Raw genomic sequence first — 25,153 nt, forward strand, 5'->3', positions numbered from 1 at the left:
GATGTGATGCACCATCCTGTTAAGGCAACAGGATGTCTCACTGAGATACCTAAAAGCTTGACGATATTCGGATTGTCAAACTCTGCCATGAGAGCTGCTTCCCTTTGAAAGTCGGCCTGCATGTCTGCAGATGCTTCCTCCTTCAGCATTTTCACTGCTACCATGGTGAAAGGTTCATATGGCAGCAGCCCTGGGGCCCTGCAAGGAGAGAGAAGAGAGGAAACCATCAGTGATGAATACATGCATACTAAATATAGGTTCTGTTTCTAGTGCAAAAGGAGAGGCTGACAAAAAAAAAAAAAAATAGAAGGCCCCAGAATGAGCAGATAGAACCTAAAAGTCCCGTTTCATCTCTTGGGACTCTTGGGACTGCAATATGAATTGCATATTACGGAGATGTTTAATTTGGTTCAGACGAGACTAAATTCAATATAGCTTTTTTTTTTGATCACTGGTCTTGCTGCTTACAGACTCATTACTATGTCTGGTAAAGACATAAATAAGTAACAGGTTGGTAAGAAACAACCTCTCCCTAGGCTGGAGATCACATCATAAACTTAATGGAGGACAGAATGGACTCTTCAGTACAAGCAATTCACTTTTGGGGTGTAATGGCTGAGTTAAAATTAAACCTGTTTTCTATGAAACTGATGAAAGAGCCTCCTTTCCTATACCTGGCACAGTGGTGACTTTGGTATATCTGGCTACTGTTAGAGTGAAAGCAACAATTACTGTAAGTGTATTCCCTTGGTTTTGTAAGGAAAATGGCCTTTTGTTACTGTTTTCTGTGTATAATTGTGTGTGGCACGTGTATGCACTTTTAATTCAACAAGTTATAAAACCATTAGCTGATTCCAGATGGATTTAATATGGTGTAGCTGAGGTCTAGAAAACAGTTAATATTCCTACAAGATTTGTGGAAACACATGACAGGACAGAAGGGACAAAGCAAACCTGTGCCTTGTCTGAAGAACAAGTTAATGTGTTAATACACACATTTTAACACTGGCAAATCTTCAGCTAAAGCTTATAGACACAAATCCTTAGGAAACAGAATCCTGACTTAGAGCAACAAATTTGTTTTCTTATCCACAGGTCCTTAAACAAGTTTAATTAGATGGGCTTGCCAAAGATTTAGGGGTAGCTCTCAGAGAAGAGTAACTTTCCACTCTTCAAACATGCACCAAAACTCAGACATACATTTTGTTTCCTGGGTGAATTCTTCCCAGGGTCCTTGCGACTAAAACACATTCCGTACAGGTAGCCAGCCAGAGCCCACGGAGGGTGGTGCCCATTTATGTGCCATGTCACTATGCCAGCCTGACTGCCATCCCATTGCTCAAATGCGAGGTTATTTTATTGCTCAGTAGCACCTAGAGGAGACTCCAATTTCCAAAGCAAACTTCCAGCTTCCTTGTCTTCTACTTCAGACACATGGCAGTTGCAACAGTTGCACTTGGATGCTGTAAATGTCAAATGTCACTGGATGGCCGAGTGTCCATCAAGAAAGGAATCACAGGTGGCTGAAACACTCAGGCAAGGAGGTCTGGCGTGCCAGAGCAAAGGATCAGACCCCACACTTGCCTGCTACTGCCTCCATTACAGCACAATATCTTCCTTCTTTTTCCCTGTGCTGGCAGCAGTTTCCAGCCTAGTAGGAGAGGAGGAGTATGAGCACCTACCACCTGCTCTCAATTCTCAGCACTAGAGCCAGCAGCAGCAGCCTGAACAAAGTAATGGAGAATTTAAAAGTAAAAATAGGAGGCCTAGTCTTATAGATTATCACTCATCCCGGACTAGCAGACCTCACAGTGCCAAAGCAGGGTAGGCAGAGCTCAGTCCTGCCTGCTTTGGAGACAGAAACTCACCCCAGGCTGATGTACACCCAACCACCCAAATTCACAGAATCCTTAAATGTAAACTAACCTATATGTAACCAAGTGCAGTTAAGACACACAGTCTTTTAACTGGCCTTCAGGCAAAAGCCAGAAATTTCATCTTTGGTAGCTCATGGTGATTCAGTACAGCTCTTAGCAGACCTGGAAAACTCACACTGATCTAGCACAGACGCAGAGACTGTCTGAAGTCTTGGCAGAGAGCTATCAAAGTTGACCCCTTTCATGCCCTAAAGACAGTCTTTGTACAAATGATAGGGGCCCACCTGCTGGGTAGCAATGGGAATCTTCTGCCTCTGAACCTGGAGAATTCAGGTGGAGGGCCAGAAAGGGGACTGTTTTTCAAAAAATAGGTTAATTCTCTTCTAGAATTGGAAAGCATCAAAATAAATTACCTTAGGTAATCTCTCTTGCAATTAATCAAAAGCTAAGGAGAAATTTACATTGTTTGTGCACAGGGTGGACAGCAACAGTCCTTTGCCTTTTTCACTACCAATGGATTTGTGCACTAGAGGCATCAGTTTAAGTACATGCCTGTTCAAAGAACTAACCAGCAGTGCTGTTAGGAATTTCACCCTGAGCTTATCTAGAGAATATCTGACTTAGGTACTGCTTTGGAAAGAAAAACCTGGCTGGGAACTTATGTAAAAAAATGAGGAGCAGTCTGAACCTGCATTTGAGAATGTGTCCTGTCCCCATCTTGCTCACCATAACAGTTGAGTAGCTTCTCTTAGACCATTAAATAATGCAATTAACATCTACTGAGTCTGGTGGGAACTTATCTTTATACTATCCTTTGGTTAAGTTAATATGTGAGCAGGAGACTGCTCTGAACCAGCAGGGGCCGCTTTTTGAGGAAGGGAAGGTTGGGGTTTTTTTTAATTAACACCCACACTGTTTTTCAGCTATATATGAGACAGCAGGTCAAAGAAATACCCTTAGCAGAGAGAACATGAGGAGAATTCGATTAAGAAACTCCAACCTTAGGAGCAGCCCTGTCCCTAAGTAGGGACAACAAGTTGTGCATTTGTAGTGTAGGTCTACCAGCCTACTAGCAAAGACTTCACATCCAGGCTTTTAAGCAATCTGGAGTCTGGAGCCTCAAGCTTAGCCTGGACCACACTGCTCCATCTCTGGGAGAAAACTTGTATGCTGCTCTGCACTGAACTGCACAGTGCTCTGGTGACTTGTGGGGCCAGCACGGTCTCCCAGGAGGAGATTCAGCCACAAGGACCCAGGCGGAACAGATCTGAGCCAGGTCCTGAATTTTGTTTTAAGCATGGTTACTTCCCTATCCTTCCAAGTGTGAAGCTGTTCCTGGTGAAGACAGCAGCCTTTCAGGGGAAGCTAGTAAATGATAGCTAGACACTTCCTGTCCTAACATGTTGCTTGACCCAGGAGAGAGTAAACACTGAATCAGGACTCGCAGCAGCCAACTGGCAAAGGCATCGCTGGCACTGAGTGTGGAGCTGTGTTTACAGAAGAGTGAGAAACATGAGAGCAGGAGAAGTAAGAGGATTTCTAAACTTAGCTCAAGATGTCCATTTAACACATGCAGGAAAGTACATTTTATCCTTCTGAGATGGGAAGGCAATAATTTGAGTTTTGATAGTTTCAGTGACTTGGATGGACACACAGCTTGTATTAGTGGATCAGCAGTCAGCACTAATCTGCCACCAGTGCAGAGAAACGTCTATAGCTTATTATAAGGCGTTATAAAGCCTTGGAGGCACTTTTGATAGAGATGGTAAAAAAATGAAGTCCCTCAGAAGCAACATTTCTGTGGTTTCTTCCTTGAGGCATAGAGATCAAGCATCTCAGGATGTGGTACTCCTCACTTTGCAAATGCTAGATAAGAGGTGATGCTTTCTTTTTTGTCCCGTGTCTTTTTCTCTCAGTTTCCACTGACAATAACAAAAAGTCTTAATTAAAAGAAATTGCAGTGCTGAAGTGGATGAAATCCACATAAGAGGTCTTTACACCACTTTGGCACTTGCTTAACTAGCACTTTAAGTGACATTTGAATGCCCCTTAAGTCTTGCTTGATACCTGTGAAAGTCATTTTGAGCTCAGAAAGGTCTGTGCAGCACTCAAATTGTATTAAGCTTCCAGAGCAGGGCCAAAGCAGCACTTGGCAAGAAGAATGCCTGCCCTGCTCACACGCAGGTGAAGACTCCTGCAGCATGAGCAGGAAGGTGATGCACCTCAGGGCACCTCAAGCACTGTGCTGAGCCTGGGACAAGAGCTGCCCTGCGCCCCTGGTGTGCAGTGCCTCAAGCACAGCTGTTGTGCAGTTTCTATAGCTTTGGTCTTGTTTCAAGCTCAGATGCATTTGGCCATCCAGGCTAACAATTTGTCATGGGCTAAGCATCTGTGATGATCCCACTGCATGCCCTTTGAATTTTGTTATTTTTAGTTTTTTCTGTAATAAAGAAAAGTGTACCTGCTTTTCTTCCATTAGAAATAATTTATCTCTTCATTAGGGAAAAAAATCCATCACAGCTATTGAAAGCGTTTTCCAGCTGTAACATATTTAACCTGTATAGAATTCATTTTCTATCAGGTACATCAACAGCTTAACTATAAACACTACAAATACCTACATTATGACTGCTTTGTGCAAGGATAATCCTTTGCTTTGGCAACAGAAGCATTTCAACAAGCAGATCTTGGCCCATGGTGGGACTCTGATCCTTCCCTGGCTTTTTACAAGGTTACCATACACTACTCCAGATACAGGTATAAAATCAGCCGTGCCCCATACTTGTTAACTGCAAAGGACAAAGATAAATGCCCTGACTAATCAGAGAACTACGCAGCCTATACATTTTCGTCTAGGAATTTGGAGATGGGACTTTAGAAGGAAACTATTACTGTCCAAAGATTATCTTGCAGAAATCATGGATTCTGGTGTCTAGAAAAGCTGGACACCTTCCATCCTCCTTATTTTTTGGGTTGTCAATTAAAGATTTTTCACATTTTTTAAAGAGCATCTTTTAAAATCTAACATCCCATGATTATCAGAACTGGGCTGTCGTCTACTATCTTAGGTTTAAAACAGGTAACAACAGCTGCAAATTCCAAAAATAAAAATTACAAACTAACTAAAGGGGACACTGTAGAAGTCTAGAGATAAGGAAATTTATGTGTGTTACTCAAACACTGATATCCAGATAGCCATGGAGCCAACCAAGAACTGTATGGCTGGAGAAAGGGGCCATAGAGAGGTAGGGCAACATTTTTCTGAGACAAGTGTCCTTGTTCTGTCTTCTGGAGATAAGCGCAACACCGTACATCAGAGGTGCAGGAATGAGGCTGAGAAATAGGCGGGAATGCACTGCAAGGGAGGATCAAGAGCACCCAAGACCCCCAAAGCCCCCAAACCATCTCCAGAAAGATCTGGGAGAAGGGGCAGCCCATGATAACTCACTTGTATAGCAAGTGAGAAAGTTAGCTCCAGGGCACAGAAATTTTACCATAAAAAAGATACCCTACAAAGCCTGTGTGCCCCATGTGCCCCAGGACCCTAAACTTTCTGTCAGCTGAATTGATGGTGGAGCCAGGACCACTGATCTCTTTTTTTTTTTCCTTTCTTCCTTTCTTTCTCTCCTTTCACCTTTAATCCATCTTTCTGTCTCTCTTCCTTTCCACACTACCTTTATTCAAAACCCATGGCCCTGTGCTTATATAGGATGTCAGGGACTGTAAAATAGCTATTTCCACAGCTGGTGTGTAATTTACTAATAAAAATTTGTACACTTTTGCAGATACTCTGACTTTTGCTGTTCCTTTCACCCACGAGTATCTACAAATCTTGGATGTGCATTTCCCATTAAGGCTGAGACACCACCAGACACACAACCATCCACCTCCACCCAACCCCACACTGGCCTATGTGGGGAGGGTTTTTAGGGGATTTTGGTTTGGTTTTGCCACTGAATCAAACTGAAATTCGGTTGGGACTGAACTATAGCATGACACAGTGACTTCTGTGGTAATTTCACAGATCAGTATTGGTGTTAAAATGGACGTCACCACACACTGACAATTCATAAATACTGGGAAACGCAAGAACTTCATTATAGGTCACGTCACAGGCAGTACTCTTGGCAAAATTTAGCTGAATTTTTATATCAGACTTTAGTGTGTGAGGAAGGTATTACAGCTACTAGAGTGTAGAAAAGAGTAATTTGTGGCAAAAGTTTAACAACTATTGGCAGATAGCAGTGGAAAACAAAAACAGTTATTCAAACCTGAGTGTTCTGTACCATTTGGTACACATGCATTTGAGTGGATGGATGGATGGATGGATGGATGGATGGATGGATGGATGGATGGATGGATGGATGATTTCCAGTGCCAACTTTTCACAAGTATCTTCAAATAAAGAAGACTCACAAAGAGGGTGCTTACCTGGCCTGGAAGACTCTCCCAAATGCTCCCTCCCCAATATCTCTCACATATTCAATATTGTTCCTGGGATACTCCAGGCTTAGCAATTTTGGATTGAGGAGAAGAGGCATGCGCTGGTACATTGGGTTGGGGTGCAGCCGGTCCAGGAGCAGTTCGGAGGGCAGAGTGGTGAGAGTTGGTGTCTCTGACTCTCTGAAACAATGGAGAGATTTTTGGTCAGTGTGTCCCTCAACCAGGAGAAAACTAGCTACAGCTCCTCCAAAGCTTATTTCTTTTGGAGTGGAAAAGGAAGGTGCAGCAGGGTTATTGGGAAGAGCTACTGAGGAAGCCTTGCAGAAAAATGTCATGCCATGTCCCTAGTCACCGTGCCGCCTTCTGCTCTGGCACAGGAGTTCAACAGAGCTTGCACTGGGCTGCCACAGGCAAAGGGAGGGCTGCTGTCCTCTACCAGGCATTCACAGGACCTTGCTCCCAGAAGAAATAAAGCCCTTTTTTCAAAGCAGCAGTTCTTGCACTAAATTAAGTTCCAAGCTTTACCTTTTTTTGTTTTTCCACTGTTTTCGACGACGGCAGCAAACCAGGGTGATAATGCCAAAGATCACGATCAGAGCAAAGCTGGAGATGATTGAGATGATAACGGTCATGGAGTACGTAGGGGAAAATGGAGGAGGAGGGGGAAGATTTAGAGTCTGTCCGTTTGGTTTTCTTGTTCCCAGTGGTAACAATGCTGTAATGCAAATAAAATCAGAAGGTTATTCCTCTGCTAGTTTATAGTGCTGTCTCTTAAGAAGAATTTACAGAGCTAGACTGTCATCCTGGGAATTACTGACATTACAGATATTACCATATGACCACATGAGAGGACCATACTAGGGAAGCAAAACCCATTTGTGCTTACCACATGTGAAAATCCAAGATCTAGTTAGACCAATATATAGTTCCCATTAATCTGGGAACACAGTTTTGTCATAGAATATTTGCAAGAGTTACAAATGAGAGGTCACATCTGATAGTCTCAATAGTATTCAAATATAGTAATGTCTGCAGTGGGAAAGATCAATGGTGCACAGTGTAAACCACAATGTATCATGTGTCCTAAAAGGAATCTGCAGAGAGGAGTGTAAGACCAAGTAAGTACAGAGTGATACTTTCCCAAAATATCCTCTTGCCCCCAAAAATTTGCATCTCAGTGTCTTTATGGGGCAAATATGAAAAACTAATTTAAAGCCCGCTTGCCTGTATTATTAGGGGGAAAAACACACCTGTGGAGTAGTTTCTGAGACATTCTAGAAAATGCTACTCTCTGCATGCAATGATTGAGAACAGAAAGAATTTAAACTCTTCTTCTTAATTGCCAGCTAAAGTGAAAATTACTTGTGCTCTCTTGAATCCATGGAACCCCTGTTCCCCATGCAGGAAGTTTCCAAATGCAGTCTTATTTCCCAGCACTGAAATCCAGAAACTGGGAATCTTGGATGAAATTTTTTTCAGAAATTGGTCTGTTCCTTGGACAAGAGATAGGGAAGAAAGAGGAGCAAGAATAGCTAAGGAAGACAGAGTTTCAACATCAAAGAACGAAGATGTTTCTACGTTTTTTAGGCTTGTTTTTGGTTTAAATTGGGGGGTTTATTACTGAAAAAAAAATCACCCTAAATTAAACAACTTTGTAAAACAACCCTACCTTCTAAGTAGTGTGAAAAATCAATTTTTCAGAATGCCACAGGACATTTCTCTTCATCTTTGGCATTTATATAACCTAGGGCAAGGTGCTTATCTTCATTTTCTCCTCTTCATGGGGCACATTAAACCTTCTGGTTAAAGATGCTGAGTGAATCTATGAGAAGACCCAGAGCTAGCTGAATCCAGAAGGCAGAACAGATTGGTGTGCTCAAGATGCACACACCTTTCAAGGCCACAAAACGGCCACAGTGGCAGAAATTGTTAAGTGCAGTTGCCTACCATCTCCACAGGGAGACACGCTGCAGTATTCCCAGGTCACAGCTGGATCCGTTGTGTAGCACCAGGGCCGCTCGTTCTCACCACCTGGATTGCGGCAGTAATTCTCAGCATCAAACAGCTCAGGGAAAACCTGAGGAGTTCTCCTGTGCAAATGAGGAGCCTTGGGGGAGGAAGCAAATTGTATTAGTGTTTCAGCATAATTTTCCCTGATATTATTGTTAAAATAATTTTTTTTAAAAACCCGAAGAAGTGAATCAAGACAGAACCTTCCTTGAAATAGCCTTTCAGTCATCTGAAATGACAGAGAATGCATCTTGACACAGTAAGGGAACTTGCAGATTGAAGTATGATGAGATTGTAAAACACCTGTGAGCTCAAGAATGAAGGCAACTTGTTCCTTGTTCTTCCCTTTCACCAAGATTGGGCTGCCTAACTCTGAGAAACTCCTTGGAAGAGCAAACCTCAAACACGGCTCTGCATTTGGTGGATCTCACACTGACACACACCTGATCACTCCACTTCTGGCAGGGAATGCCAGATGCTGTGACATTGGCAGTGCCCTGGTAAAACTGGCCATTGCCACTGTAGCAAGTCCCTGCAAGAGGAAAAAGAACATGGGGTCAAGGCATGTCAGACCATGTCCTGCAGCAGAGACTCACAAGAATAAAGTTCATGTCGTTACATGACACCATCTGACAGCATCAGATCTGAAGCACACAGAAGGGCTAGACAACACGGGAAGGGTACTGCTTAGGCTCCTGTTTACATGTTAATGGATTTTGCACTCAATAGAAGGAAATCTGATGAAACTTCAAAGAGGGTACTGCAGCCCTCTCAGACTGAGAAAACAGGCCATGTGCCTGTCATGGTAGAGCTGCAACTACCTAGTTCATAGTACATCATGCAGAAAGTACAGGACAGAACCATGCTGTACCATGCTGTAGCCACCCAAGCCAAACCAAGGCAGAAAACAAATCACAGCACTGGTTCCATGATTCACAGCCTACATTCTTACTGGGGCACTAATAGGAAGACACTCATGTTCCTCAGGTTGGTAGCAGAGAGCTCGGATTCATAAAGTTGTCCTCCTCCTGCTTCTGTACAGTCTTAATCCCCACAGATTATTTGGAAACAGCCTATAGTTTTCAGCATGCATGGAAACCATACCCCCTGAAGTATGATCTGAACTACAATCTAAGGAATGGTATCAGTATAAAACAATGTTCTTTACAATGAAGTTAGTGTAGTCACTAGCATACACAGGGCTTGTTCCAGCTGCAGAAAAAATAGGCAGAAAATCTTGAGATTTTACTGCAGGAATATGCATTAATGTCCTTATAGGCTATATGTCCTCACATACATCTGTCCTAATAGGAGAGGTTAATGCATGCTGGCATAATCTAGGAAGGAGAAAGACAGCAGAGGAGATGCAGCCTTACACATTTCTGTACATAAAAGCTAATCTCTAAACTCAGCTGAGCCAAGGCTAACATTATGATAGATGGCATATATAAGGGTCTGCTGCATTGTTAGCCTTGGTAGAAAAATTTACAAACCAGCAAATTCTCTTGTCATAATTTTGTTTTCTATTATGTTCATAATCTTGAGTTCAGGAACAAAGAAAAACAAGAAGAAATCTAATGTGTTCTAAAATAATGACTTTTTTAAGCAAATATTTTTCATCTTCCTGAAAGCATAAGGGGCTGAACCAGATTTAGCACAAGGCTATGTGTCCTTGTGGATTGTACTCTTTCTCAACTACAAGGACCATAGTCAACATACCATCATGACTATCCAGTGTTTTCCTCATGCATCATACACTGCACTCAGGATTGCAGTTATATATTGTGATAAACTCTCAGCTCTCTGAAGTTTCACGAGGTAGCAGACACTATACACACGTAGGTAGACACACTGCCTCTAAAGTGTTAACTCCAGGAGAGTGAGCTTAAACAAAGGATCTAGTTCCTATAGCCCTGGGGCATCCAAACTCTTCAGTAGATGAATGATTGTGGACTTTATGGGAACATTTAAACCCATCACAAATGAAATGTGGATTTCTTTGACTGATACATAGATACCATTTATGACTCACATCTGCAATAAGATAGCAGGCCGAAAATGACCAGCACTTGTTGCTCTGAAGAGGCGAAAAAAACTTGTTAAGCTGTCCTGGAACATACTTGTGTACCTGAGCCCAGAATATTACTTGTTTCACATTCAAAGGCAAGGAAAGCAGTGCCTGAAACATGACACAGCTAGTAATAAACATAAAAATTATTTCTGCACAGATCTGAAATAAATGTCAGTGGAACACCTTAAAAAATGAATGTGGAGAGCTTTAGGGGCAAGAGCAACACTAAGAAAGAACCTCTGAATCCTTCATACTCTGGGAATGTAGATGCTTTCATAGACTGTCTTGCTATAATGAGGACAGAGGCAATAATATAACTGGTCCATCTGGGCACTAATGAATAATATGATAGCAAGCTAGAAAACAGTTCGACAAACCCTTGTGCACATAACAGGGGATGTAAAATAAAAAAGAGGAGGCAATATTACTAAAATGTTACTGTTATATCTTCCCAGTTCATGATCTTAATACTGCACATCTGTGCAATGCCACTCTGTGAAAATGCTGTGGAAGCTGAACAAAAAAGGTCATGCATACACAAGAGACAGAAGATATGTTCTGAAATATCTGTGGGGAGACTGAAGCCATCCCATAAATGCTCATATGCTGACACCCCTCTCTTGTGGTCCCTCCACCAGGGCAGCAACAGCCGCACTTGCAGGCTGCAAGCCCTGGCCAGAAGGTGCTGAAGCCCTTGTCTCCACAGAAGCATGGCAGAGAGAGATTCTTCCTTTTTCCAAAGAGGCAAGCTCAGTGGCTGAGCTTGAAACTGCAATTGCACATGAGTGGAAGAGTTGGGTGTGCATATTTCAGCCATAACCAGCAGCAGGGTGGGAGCCTGACAGAAGTCAAAGCAGCACTTCAGGGGATGCCTGGATCTCACCACTGGCCATGGGAGGCTCATACAAGAAACAGACAAACTTCAGAGGTGCTTTGAGGAAAGTGCTGGGAGCTTAAGGTCTTGCAAGGACAACCTGACATAGATAACCATGTTGTTAACATATAAAGCTGAGATGACCTCAGAATCAGAAATACAAATATGGGTAGTGGGGAGCAAGAAGCAATAGGTAGAAAGAAAAGGAAACAGATGGAGGGAAGGGTACCATCTAAAACCACCACGCCTCTTTCATAAAAAGTTACCAGCCCATGGTCTCCCCAACCTCCAAAGAGCTGGAAATGTTTATCCCCATGCCTTGGACATGGAAACCCAGATATTCAGTAATAAATTCAGCCAGCCAGGACCAGCAGAAAACTCAAATACACTGTGCAAATGGCAGCTTCCATGAAGAATATCATGTCCATCTCTAAAAATATAGTCTGAAGCATTCTACTTACTGGTTATGTTCTCCTTCTTAAAATCTGCAAAAAGACAAGACAAGATGTAAGGGGGGATTGTCCAGGATGTAATATCACTGGATGCTCACTTAGACTCACATTATATGAAAAAGTTCCCTCTCTAGCAGTGCTTAAACAGCTTGTTTCTTTTGCAAATGCACCCGAGTGGCAATTTTGCTGTCATTAAGACTATTTTTTTGAGATTGTTATGATCTTCTCAATAAATATCCAGGCTTTATTTACTTGAGGGTTTTATTCCACACCCCAGTTGCAAGAGAGGCAAACAGCCAAAGCAGCTGTCACAATTCCATGCACAGGTGCTGACAGGATAGTACCCGCCATCAGCTTTTACTTTAGCTGTAAATTATGGATTGTACCTTTCCCCCCTCCCTTACCAAGAACACAGCTGTCTGGACAATCAGCAGCATGTGTCACCTTACCAAAGAAAGGGATACGGGTGCAGGAGCTGGGATTCTGGTGAAGGCTGGGCAACCTGTTGCATTCAGGAAGAGTGAGCAGCATCAGTCCTGGCTTGTAAATCCCCTTCTGAGAGTTCTCCTCCATTGAGAGCCATTCCTTAAAGCAGTAGAGATCCTTTACAGCAAGGCAATTCTCTCTACATTGTTTTGCAAAAAACAGTGAAATACAGCTGTCAATAGCTTGAAAAAAATGGCTGCACTTAGCAGTGATGTGCAGGGGTTATGCAGCTGACAGAAATCCATTAATGGGGTGACACTTCTTTAAAGCCAGTCTGTCTGACTTATAAACAGTGAAGGAAAGTGTATGAAATACAACAGCTTCCTTTAAGAAACATACAAACCTACATTTTTATTGAAGCAGGGTTATGCTCAAAACACAACACACACCAAGCTATGAGGAGTTCATTCTACAGATTTTTTGACATCTTCTACTAATGAACATCATTAAATCATAGAATGGTTTGTGTTGGAAGAGATGTCAAAGATCATCTAGTTCCAACTCCCTACCATGAACAGGGGCATCTTCCCCTGGACCAGGTTGTTCAAAGTCCCATCCAACTTGGCCTTGGACACTTCCAGAGATGGGGCATCCACGGCTTCTATGTGCAACCTGTGCCAGTGTCCCACCACCCTCACAGCCAAGGATTTCTTCCTAATGTCTAATCTAAACCTATTCTCTTTCAGTTTGAAGACATTCCCCCTTGTCCTGTCAGTACATGTCTTGTAAATAGTCTCCCTCTCATTTCTAGAGTTAGAATTTTTTGGTATATTCTAAAAATCTCACTTGGTTTCTATAAATTGTACATTGGAGTGTCATTTACTAAAAGCAAGATGTGAGCTTCAATTTTTAACCTTCTTATATTAAACATTTTCATATACTTTTAATCTCACTGAATAAAAAAATAGAATTTTTTTATTGTCTCTACAGACAACTAAAAGTCCATTTTTTTCTCTGTAGATACCTGCAGTAAAAGCTTTAGGTTGCCTGGTAAAAACTGACCTGTCTCCCACCTAATATATTAACTCCATAACAATGTGAAACATTCACTGACAAGAAGTGCTTTGGATGTTTGGATGGGCCTTATATGAGAAATAGTTGTGAAGAAGGGCAAGGCAGAAATAGCTGCACTAGAAAAAAAAGATTAAAAGAAAAAAAAAGAAAACACAGCATACTGGGGAGTTTGTGGATTTGTTGTATTGGTCAATTTATCAGTGATTTGCTTATTTATGAAGTCATTTTTGAAAGCCTGGGTTGCAAAATCAGCTTTGAGGTCATGTGCAAATATTTCTTTTGCACATCTAAGCTCCACAACTTTTCCAGCCACAACACAATAATGCAGAAAGAGAAAGGTAATTCTGGGGGCCGTGGTGAAGGATTTAGCCAAATTCACCACCTGATGGGTTGATGCAATCTCTTTAATTATACAACAGTTTTGGCAAGAGCAGATGATCATGAGTTTCAGCAATGGCTAACAACACTGCAAACCCTCTAAAGAACCTGAAGGATAGAAGTCATTGGGAATTCTACCAGAGCAACAGCTCTTCTGCAACAGTAATGGATGCCCTTCAATCCAGCACACAGAAGTTATCAATGCACAGCTACTCTGTGCTCGATTTTAGCCAGTCCTGGTTTATTCCTCCCTCCTTTCCAAGGAAGCCAGAATGCAGCCAGATGGCAAATTTATCTTTTTTACATTAAACAACATGTGGAACAGGAATGACCTTGTGAAGTAAAGAAATACTTAGATAGAGAAATGAGAAAAATTTGCATTTGAAGCAGTGGCTTGGGAGATCTGGATTGAATTAGCTCTGTTCTTTCCTGGATCCTGAGCATCCTTAAATAAGCCCTTTATTCGGTGTTCAATCACGAAATGCAAAAGATCATTGTTCTTCAATGCCGTCTGCTCCAGGGTTAAAGAAATGTTATCTGCACCCTGGAAGAATGGCAAAGCAGGCAGAGGGAGGGGTGGTCAGTCACCTCTAGCTGGCTTCACAGCCTTGTTGTAGCACCTGATGCTGAGCGGGGAGAGCTTGCTGAGGTCATATGCAAAGATTACTTCGGGTTATTATTAGAAATGTTATGTCATATAAATGACAGATGGACAAAGGACAGTAATGGCAGAAGACAGCAAGTGTGCTAGTAGTGTTTCTAGGGACCACAAGAGGCTATGTCTGAGGAGGTGGGGACACACAGAGCCAAACAGAGACTTTCCCCAGCACAAGACTGTTCCCTACAGCCTGATCACTTCCTATCAGCAGTGATTGAAACAGAAACTGGGGATACTTCTGCTATTGCAATAGCAGCCAGCAACAAGAGGCAGATGTAATCAAGAATTATGAGACAAGATATCACTTTCCCTTGAGAAATCTCATTTTAATCAATTTGCATCTAAATTTACATTAAGTGAACTTTTCCTATGTTTCCTTCCCATGTTTCCTTCCCGTATTTTCTTCTGTTTCATTTAATTTTGTTTTACCCCCTGATTACTTTTACAAAACCTTTACTCAGCCTGTCACTTGTTATTCCTGCTGGCTAGCTTCCAAACCAAATAAATATTAAAAACCAACATGGAAAGAGAAAGATTGGCGCCGAAAATAAATAATAAGATAAAAATATGTGGACATACATGGAGGGCAGTATGTCCCTCAAAAACTGGAAGAACTCTCCCACATCTGAGAGAGTTAAATTCTTACTCATGAAGTATTTCAGCTGAAAACTTGTGTAGTCCAGCCAGCTTCTGCAGAAAGCTATAAAGTTGTCAGTAAAAAGTAGTTAAGAGAGTTGGAAAGTACCCAAGACCATGTGAGATGTGTTCAAGAGCCCCCAGACCTCTCTCAGCCATTAAGAAGGATATATTAGATGTCTGAGTTATCAAAAGGCTCTGGAAGAACTGCTGTCCAGCTGATGTTCTCTGAGGAATTGGGAAGGATGCTACTCCAGAATTTTCTTATAAAGAAAGCTGCATTAAAATTCAGATGGGGGGGATAAGGGGGGCTGAGGGTAAAGAAGGGAGGAATAATTAATAAAAATCAACATTGACTCAGGGGTTCGAAAAATGGTTCCAGGCAAGCCAATTAACATTTAGACATATTTGCAAATGTTGTAACTGTTAGCTCAGGTGCATCAAGATCAAGTGCATATTTATGTTGGTTTATATAATTCCGACTTTAGAAGTACCCCAGAAGTACAGGTCTTCAGTCAAATCACTCTGAGTTCTGGTCCTGCAGGGCCACTCATGAGCAGGGGTAAATGAAGCAAGGCCAGTATATAACTGAAATACCTTGCAGAGCAATGTGCAAAACCCTTAGCTGACTAATGTGCTGTGCATGTGTTGCTGAGATATAAGTACTGTCACAGATCTTGAAAAAAGGCAGTGAGATCATGTGTTTAAGGGCACAATGACAAAGAGCAGAATATTGAGGTGGCAGGGAGGAGATTGCCAGCAAAAAGCAAATTGTAGTACTTGGCTGCATGATTATCTCTGGATATTGCACAGTCTTCTTTTGTAGGATATATTCCACCCCTGTGTCAATGGTAGAATACCAGGCTCACAGGTACCAAATAGAAAACTAAATATATGGTCAATATTCACACTGATATTTTCCTCTGTGCCTTTGTTTTAGAGATATTAAAGGAGGAGCAACAAAAAAGGTTTCGATTACAAAAACAACATGCTGCTAATTGTCTTTAAAAAACCCTACATAACTGAAGAAATTATTACCATTAGACATCTGGCCCAAGTCCAGCAAGCAGTGTGCTTGCCATGTTTGTAGAAAAGATTTTATTTGAGATACTAGAGTTGTGGCTACTCCTCCAATAAATGCAGATATGAATAGTATTTTAAAATGTGTTTCAAGGAAGACAAGAACAAAGCAGTGTACTTTAGACACAGGTGTCAGCTGCCAAAATGTGAAACGGGTAATGACTAGTTTTTTAGGGGCTGAATGTATCAGGAAAAAGAAAGCTTCACCCTGATATGCGTGTGGGGGAGGTTGTCCTCTGCAAAGCACACCAAGTAATCATAATTCCATTATAGTTAAAAGTAGCAAAACTTGGACTGGGCAGAAGAGCAAAAGCTATGTGCAGAGCTTGGAAAAACCTCTTTTAGTCTAGTCAGAGAATCTGGGAAAGATGTAAAATTTCACTGCAAACAGGAAAGAAAGAAACTCGCCTCCATGACCACGGTGGGAGGATAAGGAACAACGAGGGAAGGACTGCTCAGGAGGTTGCATAGGGAGAGAGAAGCGTCTGTCACTGGGATGTGTTTACAAATACCTGTCAACAGTAGATTAGCTATAATAAGAGATGCTTTGGACTCCTCAGACTCCTGTCAGCCCAATTTCTCTGTATATAGAAAGATACAATAACCACACTGGAGTTTCAGTGTATCGGGTACAATTACACAGGCAATGTCTCTGGTCTCATCATTTTTGTCGCATTTTTGTCATAGCAAGAAGTGCTAAATGATTGGCCTATTTTCTAGGCCAGATTTGTTGCATCTTCTGGAGCCGCATTTAGTCAAAATTCCAAAGAAGCAATTACTCTTTATAGTAATAAAAAATACACATACTGGCCTAGCAAGACTTAACAGATAACAATATGTTAATTATTGAAACTACTTATGTAGTTCAAATGGATACTTCTTTTCAGCACTGTCCTCCAAACCCCTGATATAAGGTGTCTGGAGTGAGAGCTGAATCAGTCTGTGTGTACAGAGGAGAGAGCAAAGGGAAAACCTGTGCAAACCTAGAGGGCCCAGCTTCACTCAGCTTCACTTGCTACTGCAAGCCTAGGCAGTCCCTCACCACTCCCCTGCTGCATACACATCCCCATGAAATGAAAGTGAAATATGAGCATGTTTTTCTTCATTTACCTGCACACTGGTTTTGGAGCTGGCCCAGCTCCCGAGGGATTGCACTCCTGGAAGATGTAGTTACACAGCAGAGACTCAGCAGCCGGTTGGCAGAATGAACTCACCATTTTCAGTTCAGTCCAGGCAGTGTGCACAAGCAGCTCTTGGGTCTCCTCTGGATCAGCATACGAGGAGTTGAAGAAAACAAGAGCATTCTTCGCCAAGATAGCACTACACACCTCACCTCTGTATGTGCTGCAGTAGCCTGTGTCACCCTTGTACAACTTGCTGTCGAGGACAAGAGCACACACACAGTAAGCTCACAGATCTAAACAGCTGCATGAGCACAATGGCTCTGTTTCTGAATAAAGTGGCAAGTGTGAGGCTAACAGAGGGCAGAGGAGATGCCAGATGTTTATAACCACTAAAACTAGCTAATATAATCCAAGAATGACACTTCTGCAAGGTACTCTGGTGCCAGCCCAAGTGAGCTCCAGGGATGAGGCTCTGACCAAGTGTTGTTAACATTACAAGTGGACTAAAGACTGATAGATCACACAGAACCATGACCTAGCATGGCCCCTCACCCTGTCCCTAGCTTCTAATGGGAAAATATTTTACTTCCCTGCTTCCCTGCAGTAGGGATCAGCTGTCTTGACTTGTTGCAGTCCTGTGATTACTCAGGACTTTTCAGTTAACGAGAGTTAAATTTAAGATAGACTTGATGAGGAGGAGCCAGGTAAGTTCAACTCATCATGTACCAGGGAATTTTTCACAAGGCCAGCCTCCTGCCTGCCCTTCCTCAGCTCCTGCACCATTCCTGACCCTGCCCCTCTTGCACGCCTTTGGCTGGGGTGTCTCAGAGACAAGTAAGGCACAGGTCTCTGTTTTCCTTCCTGGTGTTTCTCTGCAAGGTGCATCTTCACCACATCTCCCATTTTGCAAAGTCTTGCCCCATGGCATGGAGACAGAGCTATGCAGGAGCAATAAAAATCGCAGTAGGGTCATCTTCTTTGAGGGCCATTTATTTACCTTTCCTATGTTATTTGCATCTAGAAGGAGATCTCTCCCCCCGCCCCCTTCTCCCTTCTTCCCCACGGCCATCAAAAGGCAGCAGCAGGGTAAGGGCAAGGCACATGCTTCCAGTAACTCCCACGGTCACCCAACAGCAGCAAGGTCTGAGGGTGAGGAGGTGCCCTCTGCTTAGGCAGCCTGTGGGATGCAGTGTCCTTGGTATGGGAGGCAAAGCTGGGAAAACAGACTCCCTGTGTGTGGGGGACGGTGAAACCAGGGCAGGGAGGAGAGCTGTGTGCAGCTGTCCTCAGTGCTCATTCGGTCAGTGTAACTGGGGTCAGAGAGTTCAATTCACAACATGCCAACCATTTGGAGCAGTCAACAGAGCTATTTGTATCTTTGCCTATTATTTCTTTTCCCTGTTCTAATAATCACCCATTGTTAACTCTGGGGTTTCTTGCTGTTTTTTCTTCAGAAATCTGGACGTACATGGACAAGGGATTACACAGGATGCTCACATTTCTGTTCTTCAGATGATGTTCTCTGCAGATGACACTCCCTGGCCCTGTTTGAGCTGCTCTGTTTTGGTCTCCATGTGAATTTTCTTTATTTTCTTTTTCTGTTTCACATTGGATAGAAAATACAAGAAGGCACCAATCCCTCGAGGTTTACCAAAATGGCAGTGATGCTCTGACGCTGCATCATCCCAGGCTCCATAGCCACACCTTCATGTGACACAGGGGACCATCAGCATGCTGTACTAGTCTCACAGCCCATGACATCTCCCCTGCACACAGCAGGTTTCCCCAAAGCAATGCACTGATCCCAGCACCCCGATGGAACTGTTCTTGGCATGTCAGGGGTCATGTTATTTACATTTTCCTGATGATGCCCATTGTGCTTAATCTGAAAGTTGTATCTTTCCTGTGCCCCAGGAGAAAAGCAAGGAGAGGTGTGCATGGGACAACTGTTCTGCTGGCTTCAAGGGGCTGCAGATGCGGACTGAGAAGAGCTAACAGTGCTCTTAATTTTTATTGCTTTTCTAAAATATGCAAGGAGATAGAGACCAAGCTGCAACGGAGAAGTAGCAACACATTTCTCACAACGGCTTGTCACAGAAACAGAATGTCATGCAGCAAATGTTAAGAACACCTATGGGACAGATGGGCTGAGAGCTTGGTCTGTGTCCCCATGCCTGTCATTCCTGCATGTAAGGCTTAGATCTGCCGTCATCATTGAGTGGTCACTTAATCACTTACAAACTTCCTGAATCTATCTTGCAAACTCCTGTGATGGAGGCAATAGCCTTTGCAGGGAGTCTGTGTCAGCAGAGTGTAAAGCCATTTGCTCAGACTTTCCTGGGCCCTGCTATAATGGCCAGAAACTACCAGCCCATCTCCCAGGCTAACATTCTCATTTTCCTTCCAGACTGATCAGCCAGTGCAGTGGGTAGAAACACAGAAGGATTCTAAAGAGAAAAAGCCAGCTAAATTGTTCAGTCCTGCAAAAATTACTAAGTAGAAGTTCATATCTCATCACATGTAAGAGGCTTTATGCATCCATAATTCTGCTTGGAACAAATATAACCTTCTCTTGCCCTAATCTGGTAAGCACCAAACCAAATTACATTTATTAACCGTGGACAGGCAGGAGTTGAACTTGCAGTTAATATTTGCTGTGAAAATTTATAAGGTCAAGGGAAACTCTAGATCTGTAACTGAATAGAATTTCCTTCAGAATATTCTCCTTACTACCATATTTCAAACACCCTTACTGCTGTCTTGACTCAAAATCATTGTTATCTACCCAGTCTTAGGCTCCGATTATGCCTCTGTAAAAGAGCTCAATGATCCGTTTGGGTGAACCTCATCTACACAATTGGCATGCAGAAACTCTACTCCTTTATTTAAGCCAAATTAACTAAACCCCCTTGGTTCATCATTCTTCTTCTCCCCAGCCCAGAAAGAGCCTCCACAAAGCCAAAGAAAGTCATTCTTACCTCCATTCTGCCAAGTGGCACCAGATCCAGGAATTGTGATGAACCAGGAGAAAGAAGAAATGGAAAAGACATCAGTGACACTTCATTGTTCCCTCTGAGATGCATAAGTCAAGATTTCCATGCTAGGAAATGTGTCTGACAACTGTAAGCTGTATGAAAAAAAATGGGCCTAAATTCTGTTCCTTTTTTTTGTATCTTCTCGTGGGGAAGAAAAGTAGGCCAACACTGAACACTGTAAAGTGAGAAAGAATGAGGAAGAGGAAGTGGATTGTTGATGGCAGTGCCAGCTGAAGTGGACTCCTGCACCATAAACCCTTTTATGCTGATCCTTTGGGTCCTATGTAACCAGCAGGCAGCATCCTCTGTTTAAGCCACATAGGTATCCATTACTTCAAGCAGCAGCTGTAACAAGTAGGAGAAGCCAGGGCTGGAAATGCAGCACTGGCACACAGCATGGCCCCAGCTTGCAGTGCCACAGGGAGCTGGGCAATGCCAGCACAGGGAGGAGGCACTGGCCATCAGCCAAAGGCCATGGCACCTCTGTCCTGGGAGCCTTGTGAGCTGGGGCAAGGCCAAGACAGACTCCTGTTCAGGTAGGTCTAGCGTGGTGTTCTCCTCCTGCTCAGCAAACGCAGCCTGGAGGAGTACAACTTCCACCTGCCCAAAGTACCTGCCTGCTCCACTGCAGTTGTTGGAGACAGACTTGCCTGTGCTAAAAGCAGAAGTGGGGATGGTAAATACATCACCAAGTGCTGAGTACCTCATGGGGCAGAGTTTCCTGTTATTAATTTCAATGCCCAGTGAAAGAAAGAGCATGATGATTTTTTTCTCAAGAAAGCAGAAGCTAAGGCTTCTTGGAGAAGAAGAGAGATGAACAAGTACCTGACTGGTTAAAAGCAGGACCTGGGCTACATCCCATGTCTTGTGTGATTCCTCTTTCCTCTAACTAAATTCTCCTGTCTGTCAAAAGAGGGGTGTATGACAAATGCTGTTAGTTAACTCTGCCAGAGGTATTTCTCTTCTTTGGAAATTCATTTTCACATTTGCGAGATGTCCCTGAGAGAACAGATAATTCCAGGCAAGGCAGGGTACTACTCTGACAGCAACCACCCTGCTTTCTGAATGCCAACCTCTTGTGAAGCTTGGAGCTATTTTCACTTTGCTGTTAGATGATACCAACGCTGGGTCATGACCACGACTTCCTTCACATGGATGAACTTACCAAATGTGCTTCTGGGACACAAAGTACAAGACATCATCAAACATTCAGGAAATGACAGCTATGCCCGTCTCCAAAGTGTAAGAGTATATGAGGAAATAGCCTGGTGGAGGATGTACTTGTACTCAAATTTAGGCCCCTGGACATTATAATCTCTCCAAGGCTTCCCCTCTTCCTCCAGAGTACTCCACACCCCTTTCCTCTTCCCCAGCAGGAAAGGCTAAAAAAATTAATGATCTCTTTCCCTGCATACCTGAAATGCTGATGGTTGCTGCTGCTTTTGCGGCTCCAAAAGTTTTGCTGTGCTTGTTTGTGGCAAGACAAGTGAACAGGCCAGGTCGGGTGACATACACCTGCAGTCTGGAATCAACCACTCTGTCCTTGACACTTTCTGCTATGGACCCCGCAGAAACCTAAAAGAGTGAAAGCCCAGTGCAGTAACATTTCCAACAAAGACACAAACAAGCAAACCAAGGAAAAATCTAAGAGACAGAGCCCCAAACATTTAAATTAGCAGAGGAAGATGTGGCAAGGAGACAAAAGTGGCAGAGAGCTAAAGCTGCTGGCATTACTTCAGTGCTTTCATAGCAGCTGACTTCACACACAAAAATAAATGCTAAAAGATCTCTCCTATTTCACACTTCAGCATTGCTTTTGCAATTAGGTTCCAGTTCAAGAGTCATAGTCACAATTTCGTTTATGTAATTGAGGTGGCTAATTACTACAGGGCTTCTTGTAGTAGACTGCCTCTTCATGCCTTAGCAAGGAATGACACAAGATGACTTTGTGAACATCCGCTAAACAGAGGAAGAAAAGAAAATAGTTTGAAAGTCATTGATTCTGGATTAATATAACCACTGCCATATTCTCAAATCAGTCATGAGCAAAGAAAGTGCTCTGGCTCCAATATTTCAGCAGAAATATGGTAGATTTTCTTATCTTGCAACTGGAAATACGGAAAGGGCTGCAAATACGATGGTATTAGCCAGCTCTTTTCCCAGATCAGTAATTCCCAGTTAAATGATCTTGAAGCCTGCTAATTTTGGCCAGTTGAACTTGATTTGCCATCAAGTCTTTCCTGCCAACATGGCATTCATTAAAGTAGGAGTGTGGTACATGCACACTATATCTTACACCAGCAGAAGGAAGGATAGCATTGCCTGCTCTAGCCATCATACTGATAGGAAGCATCAAATGTAATTCAAGTGAGGTATATTCCTTGTGGATCCCATAGGTATGACCTCACTCTAAGGATATTGCAGATTATCTTCCTGGATCCGTCCCAGCAAAGCTCTCTACCTACACGTGTAACTAAGAGAGATATCAATCTGACCTTCTTGCAGGTTGGTAAAAACATGCTTTCAATGAGATCTTTCAGTAAAATTAAATACCCACAGGTATTGACAGCAATATTTAAAAAAGCAAGAAGGAACTCATCAGTGTTGTAACATGTCTTGTAAGCAGATTGGATTTTCTATGAAAAGAAAATGCTGAAAAGAATATATTTGTTTTGCCTCACTCATAGTCACCTTGGAGCTGTGGTGACAGAACGTTCATGGAAAGAAATCAGTAAATAATCAGACCAGCATACTCAGTATGTACTGCACCAGGTATGTCAGCCATTGTGCAAATGGAGGGACTAGGGATATTTTTTGCCTTATAACATGAAATCAGTTCAAGAGGGTGGGAGTCCAGGGGATATTTTTTCACAGGTATCTCTATATTACAGAGCTGCTCAAATTTAGTTTTAGAATAGTTTTCTCTCCAGAAATCACTCAACACTAAAATGGTGCAGGAACGTTCTCAGTAGGAAGGAGATGCTTCCTGCAGGCCACTCCCGCCTTCCAGCATCTTGGTGGGATAGGTGGCTGCTTGCCATGAGCAGCTTGTGCTAACCCAGTCTTCTCTCCCTGCTGGCTCCTCAGGCCTCGGGTGTACCATGTATGGCAACACTGGACTGCGCCTGCCGAGCACAGAAATCTGGGATTGCTCCTTCTGGCTTGGGATGCAGGAAGAAGAGGTTGCTCAGGTAACTGCAAGCAGTACAAGCAGTATGCAGCATATACAGTGGAAAATCATAGGCAGGACTGTGGGCCTAGGACTTCACACTGGCCATCTGTTGTTTTCTTTAATGGAAACTTCAAAATGTTCCCTTGTGTTAATTGATTCCTTTTAAAGCACATTTCCTGAGATTTTGTTTCCAGGAGTACTCTTTTTAGCCTTTAAAACATCACCTCAGCTACCAGGAAATTAGAGACCTCTTCATATCTTCACACCTGGCTCATTTATTCCTGGATATGTGGAAAACTACATTATAAGGTCCATGATGTCCTGTGGTGCATAGCAGGAGGAAAATGAATTGTGTTTCTATTTAGGTAGGCCAGGCAGCTGCTGCACAGAGGAGTTTCCATCCTCCTCTTTGAAGGCAGCTCAGTAAGCTCAGCAGACTCCTGTTCTTTGAGCCTCAGGACAATTACAGGTCAATGTTCAGAGACCATACTGCCACAGGCATGCTGTATCTTCAAATGACTCACCATTACTGTGAACCAACCCTCAAATTCACCATCTCCAGTCCACTGGATTTCCTGCTAACTCTCCCAGAGCTCTCATTAAGGTTTCCTTGCTATATTTAAAATGAGGCAATCTGAGCACTACCCTCCTGGGACTGGGCTATGCCTTTCAGACAGGAATGAGGCAGAGCAGATATGACCAGTCAGGCAGTGGCCCAGGCAGGGGCTGAGCATCATCTCATGCACCTCAGCTCTCTGTGGGACCCACGCATCGGGATCTCGGCAGAGCACAAGTAAGTGCTCTGGAAATATACTGCTCTTGCCAGGCACCCTAGACTCCTGAAAAGGTTTCATTCCCAGTGGGGAACAGGTCTTAAATAAATACCTGCAGTTGTCTCAAACTTGTCAGAAACCACCAAGCACCCATGGGTCTCAGCAGAGGCTGATCTGATCCCTTTGCTGATCTGCCTAGCAACATTGCTGGAATACAGAAAAATAGCCCTAATCAGACTGGAGGACACAATAAGGTATTGAGGAGGCAAGAAGGGCAAGACAGCCTGCAAAGTAATTATGGGGTTTTAATAATGTGTTTTAATGTATGGAAAGAGGATATACAAACCAGGACTGTGATAGCCCCCTGAAGTAAGAACCAAGGGGGTTTATTGGTCCTCTGGACAAGCAAGTCCACAGGAATGGTCAGGATCAGCCTGTGCTCAGAAGGATTTGGGGTTGACAGGAGGTCAGTGAGAAAGAGCAAAGGCAAATTGCCAGCCTGCATTCAACAGAAACTCCACCCGCCTCCACAGAATCACACACTGGGGCTCACATCCTTTAAAAAGCTGTCAAAAGACCAAAGAGAGCATAAAATATGTTCACCTTAAGCACATGAAGGAACTAGAGAGAACCCATGGCAGGCTTGGGCTGCAGAGCTGATGTGACTGTGATGCCCTGCTCAGTCCCACAAGGGCAATACCAGGCATCAAGCAGGTCTTCAGTTCACTGAAATGAAGGTGTTGCAATAGCCCACAAACAGGCCTGAAAGCCAGGCGAATTGAAAGCAAGCACCCACATTAAGTGGTCAGGATCATTAAACACCATGGAATCTTTCCTACGAGACACAGTTGATTTGCATCCCTTGGTTCCTGCCACTGAAGAGGGTGTGCCTTTCTTAAGAACATGCTTCTGGCCAGAGATAAATTGATGACATATTTCACATCACCTAGGTCAGTCTAGAAAAATTTCAGATCTACTCTCTTCTTTAAATATGCTGTGCATAATGCTGCTCTACAGGTATTTGACCTGGAGACAGTTTGCTTTATCTGACTTCTTGGTTTGTGTTCCTT

General features: G+C 43.0%; 1 protein-coding gene across 5 annotated transcripts in view; it reads right to left on the reverse strand.

The window, feature by feature from the left end:
* MUSK (muscle associated receptor tyrosine kinase) overlaps positions 1-25,153 on the reverse strand; it is a 57,491-nt gene that overhangs the window by 6,404 nt on the left and 25,934 nt on the right. Inside the window, exons 7-16 of one of the 5 annotated variants that reach the window (XM_088156156.1) lie at positions 21,554-21,713; positions 20,082-20,088; positions 17,090-17,356; positions 12,177-12,352; positions 11,737-11,760; positions 8,774-8,862; positions 8,268-8,427; positions 6,846-7,035; positions 6,309-6,500; positions 50-198 (exon numbers count right to left, since the gene is read on the reverse strand). In XM_088156156.1, coding sequence (XP_088012282.1) covers positions 50-198; positions 6,309-6,500; positions 6,846-7,035; positions 8,268-8,427; positions 8,774-8,862; positions 11,737-11,760; positions 12,177-12,352; positions 17,090-17,356; positions 20,082-20,088; positions 21,554-21,713 — 1,414 coding nt within the window. Of the gene's footprint in view, positions 1-49; positions 199-6,308; positions 6,501-6,845; positions 7,036-8,267; positions 8,428-8,773; positions 8,863-11,736; positions 11,761-12,176; positions 12,353-17,089; positions 17,417-20,081; positions 20,089-21,553; positions 21,714-25,153 lie in introns of those variants that run through there. The other 4 variants (XM_014884106.2, XM_088156157.1, XM_088156158.1 and 1 more) reach the window with 4 other exon arrangements.

This window comes from Sturnus vulgaris, chromosome Z (genome assembly GCF_052056855.1).
Source record: "Sturnus vulgaris isolate bStuVul1 chromosome Z, bStuVul1.hap1, whole genome shotgun sequence".
Classification (NCBI taxonomy): Eukaryota; Metazoa; Chordata; class Aves; order Passeriformes; family Sturnidae; genus Sturnus; species Sturnus vulgaris.